Genomic DNA, 3,773 nt, shown 5'->3' on the forward strand with positions numbered 1-3,773 from the left:
AAAATTCTCAAGTACAAGTAAAGAACGCTTTAGAAACTTTAGATGCACTGAAATTTGCTAATGCTTTCACAAAAAATCGCCGTTTTTACCATTTTCGCTATTAATTCTTTTTATAAATCATATATTTTGTAAAGGAAATTTACTATTTTACACTTTATTTTATCCTCACCTTTTTGCCTGTTGTTAGTGTTTAGTGTTGGACAATTTTCGCTCTTAAAATTAACTAAAACTACTCAAAAACGCGAATATGTGGTAGATTTCAGACCTTGTGTGGTAGATGTGGTAGATGCTCAAAAAAGTGGCAGATCTACCACAATGTGGTAGAAGTCCGATCACTGTGTGCATTGCTCAGCTGGCGCTCTTCGTATGTGAAACACACATGTGCTCAGAGAGCGCTCAGTATTCTTTAGGGGTGGCTCACAAGCATGAATATGTTCCACTCTCAAACCAAATCGTGGTTGCCTCAACTAAGATTTGGTAACTATGACTAAACCATGTGTTGAAAGAAAGCTTATCTGCATTAGCAGAGCTTAATAACATCCTTTTATGAACCATACGTTAAGTTGAATGGAATTTGTTGAAATATGCTTCAAAGAAATATTGATTGGTATTAACCAAACACTTCAACTAAATTAACGATTTGTTACAACCTAGATGAATATTAGAAGCTTGGCATGGCTATCAATGGTTATTGTATATAACTACATATGTATCTACACTATATCACAGGTCACTACTACCGCTACGTATGTATATGCAACTTATGTCTATATCACAGATTGGAAAAAGGTCATAAATAAATAAATATAAATAATCAAAACATAAAAATAATAATAAATAATTATATATACATATATATATATATATATATATATATATATAAATAGTCAAAAAATATATAAATAAATAAATAATCAAAAAAATATATAAATAAATAAAACAAGTACATAAAATAAATAATCACATTAATAGTCAAATTAATAAATAAATATCACAGAAGAAGATTTACAAATAATAAAATAATCATAGAAAGAGTCATAAAATATATGTAGGAATAGAGATGTCAAGTGGTAAAATAAAATACACTTAGATAGTTGTCAAGTTGTTAAGGGCATTCAAGTGGCTGCAACTAACACAAAACGATGTGCCACATAACTCTAAACATTCAACATACAACACAGTTATCTAACTATGCCACAAAGATATCTTTAGCGTGGTATACCCCGATCTGCTTGCCACTACTATCAACAAGTTCATACATCGAATTGCAAATCACCTTTAAGATGACACACTTAATCTGCTTTGGAGCTAGTTTTGGATTACAGTTTTCTTTCTTAGAGCTTTGCTTGAAGTTTCGGCGGTATACCACTTGTCCAACTTGAAACCTAACTTCCCTGCTTCTCGTATTATATATTTTTTTTCTTCGCTCGTACGCCATAAGTCTACACATACGTTGTGCAGCATTGCACAGCCCAAATGGCATGACGGTAAAGTGATACGGAGGTCTCCCAGGTATAGTAAAGACAGTTTTCTCTCTCGATTTTTTCTCTAAGGGTATATGACAGAATGCGTCTTTCAGGTCAATGGCGGAAATAAAACGGGTGTTTTGTAATCTGCTTAAGATGCCGTCAATATGGGGGAGCGGATACGCATCTTTTATTGTGCGCTTATTCACCTTTCGCGCATCCAGGCAAAGCCGGTTCTTCGTACCCTTTACCACCAGCGAAACAGGAGAACTCCAGCTGCTATTACTCTCTTCTATCACGCCCATCTCCAACATCCTGTCTAGTTCTGCATATATAAGTTTCTGGATAGCGGGCGAGATACGATAATGCCTTTGCTTCACCGGGAGATTTTCGTTTGTGACCTCTATTATGTGTTCCTCTATATCCGTCTTGCCCAACCCTAGCACCGCAAAGGAGGGATATTGGGCCTTGACCCGTTCTAAAGCCACACTCTGGTCATGGGTCAAGTCATGCTGCTCCGCGTCGAATGTTAGGTCACCCTCAGCGGGTGTTAGCTCTTCCACAACAGCATTGTTCATACTCGTAGTCACACCCTTGCTCACAACACTCATACCAAATGCCTGTCAGAAGTCGACGCCAAGATAAACTTCCTGCTGTAGTCCTGGTACTATCAAAAATTCAAGGTCTCTATTCGCATCGTCCCAACTCCTACCCCCGCCGTGTCCCCTCCATTCGCCATACGAATATTTTGACCTTTAATCGGCACTATGAGGTGTTCCTGTCCTTCGAGGAGTTTTTCCGCGTTCCTTCCCAAACAGCTGGCACCTGGTCCTGAGTCCAAGAGTGCTAACACATCGTGACCACCTATTTTTGTTTTTGCTAAGAATCGGTTATTCTCCTTTAGCGTTACTATCGGCGAGATAATTTTTCTACAAATCCTTTTAAGATTTTTCTTTTTCTCTCTCATTTTCCTAAATTTCTCATAGTTCCTATTCTTTTTATTCATGGTCACCGCTTCGCAAAATGTGCGTCTACGCGCTTATTCGTATTGTAATTTTCTTTTGTGCAGACTCACTACCTATTTCTCTCTTTAAGATGCTCACTGGGCTAATCGCTGGGTTGTCCTCGGGAGGTCCTTCTGCTGGCAAGAGTTCCCGGCAATCTCCTCCAGCTTCGTGTTTCCCGGATTTGGTTTGTACACACAAAAGAGCGAATCACTTCCACACGCAAAACAGATCATATTGTGGAACTTAGACTTACAGAAGGGATTCTTATGCGTACGGTTCAAATCGCAGCTCACAACGTCCGGATAATTATATCCACGTATCCTCTGGGTAGCAACCAAACACCAGTTTGGGAGCGAGCTAAAGTGAGAAGGCGTAAAACTTCGCGAGCGCTGGGTTTGGGTCCCGCCACGTTAAACTCCGCCCAATGGAAAAGAACAAACAGCCTCGGATGAGACCCCCTGCTTCTGATGACGACCACGGCAAACGTATAAAGGACTATGATTTAAGGGTATGCACCTGGAATATTGGGACTCTTCATGGGGAAGGTGCCTCTGCCCGGCTGGTTGATGTCCTCGGGAGGACAAAGGCTGACATCACCGCCATCCAAGAAATGCGATGGACGTGGCAAGGAAAAGTAAGCGTGAAGCCTCGCGACGTCTACTACAGTTGCCACGTAAAGGAGCGCAAATTTGGTGTTGGATTCGTGGTAGGAGAGAGACTCTGTCGCCGAGTACTGGCGTTCACCCCGGTGGACGAACGTCTAGCCACAATCCGCATCAAAGCTATATTCTTCAACGTCTCGCTCATCTGCGCCCATGCCCCGATGGAAGAGAAGGATGAGGCGTCCAAGGATCTCTTCTATGAGCGCTTGGAACGTACATATGAGCGCTGCTCCCGACACGATGTCAAAATCGTGCTTGGCGATTTTAACGCCAAGGTGGGCAAGGAAGGGATCTTTGGCGCCACTGTCTGAAAATTCAGCCTCTACGACGAAACGTCCGATATTGGACTAGTAGTACTAGGTTCCAGCATAAGAACATCTACCAAGTTACATGGCTGTCTCCAGATCGAAAAGCGAGAAACCAAATCGATCATGTTGTGATAGACGGAAGGCATGCTTCAAGCGTTTTAGACGTACGTACACTCCGAGGGCCAAACATCGACTCGGACTACTATCTTATTGTAGCCAAGATACGCACCCGCCTCTGTGCAGCAAAAAATGTGCGCCCAACAATGCAAGGAAAGCTGAACGTCGAAAAGCTGCAATCACAACAGACGGCCAATTTATTCGTCACTCGAC

At 41.5% G+C, this 3,773-nt stretch overlaps 1 protein-coding gene across 1 annotated transcript; it reads right to left on the bottom strand.

Moving 5' to 3' along the window:
• Window positions 1-1,675: 1,675 nt before the first annotated feature.
• On the bottom strand, window positions 1,676-2,077 carry LOC118755346 (the record flags this gene model as incomplete). The annotated part of the gene is made up of 1 exon (XM_036490186.1): window positions 1,676-2,077. A coding segment is annotated over exon 1 (402 nt), but the record flags the coding sequence as incomplete, so codon positions are not given.
• Window positions 2,078-3,773: the final 1,696 nt, after the last annotated feature.

This window comes from Rhagoletis pomonella, unplaced genomic scaffold (assembly GCF_013731165.1).
Source record: "Rhagoletis pomonella isolate Grant_MI unplaced genomic scaffold, Rhpom_1.0 Rhpom_scaffold_06035, whole genome shotgun sequence".
NCBI lineage: Eukaryota > Metazoa > Arthropoda > Insecta > Diptera > Tephritidae > Rhagoletis > Rhagoletis pomonella.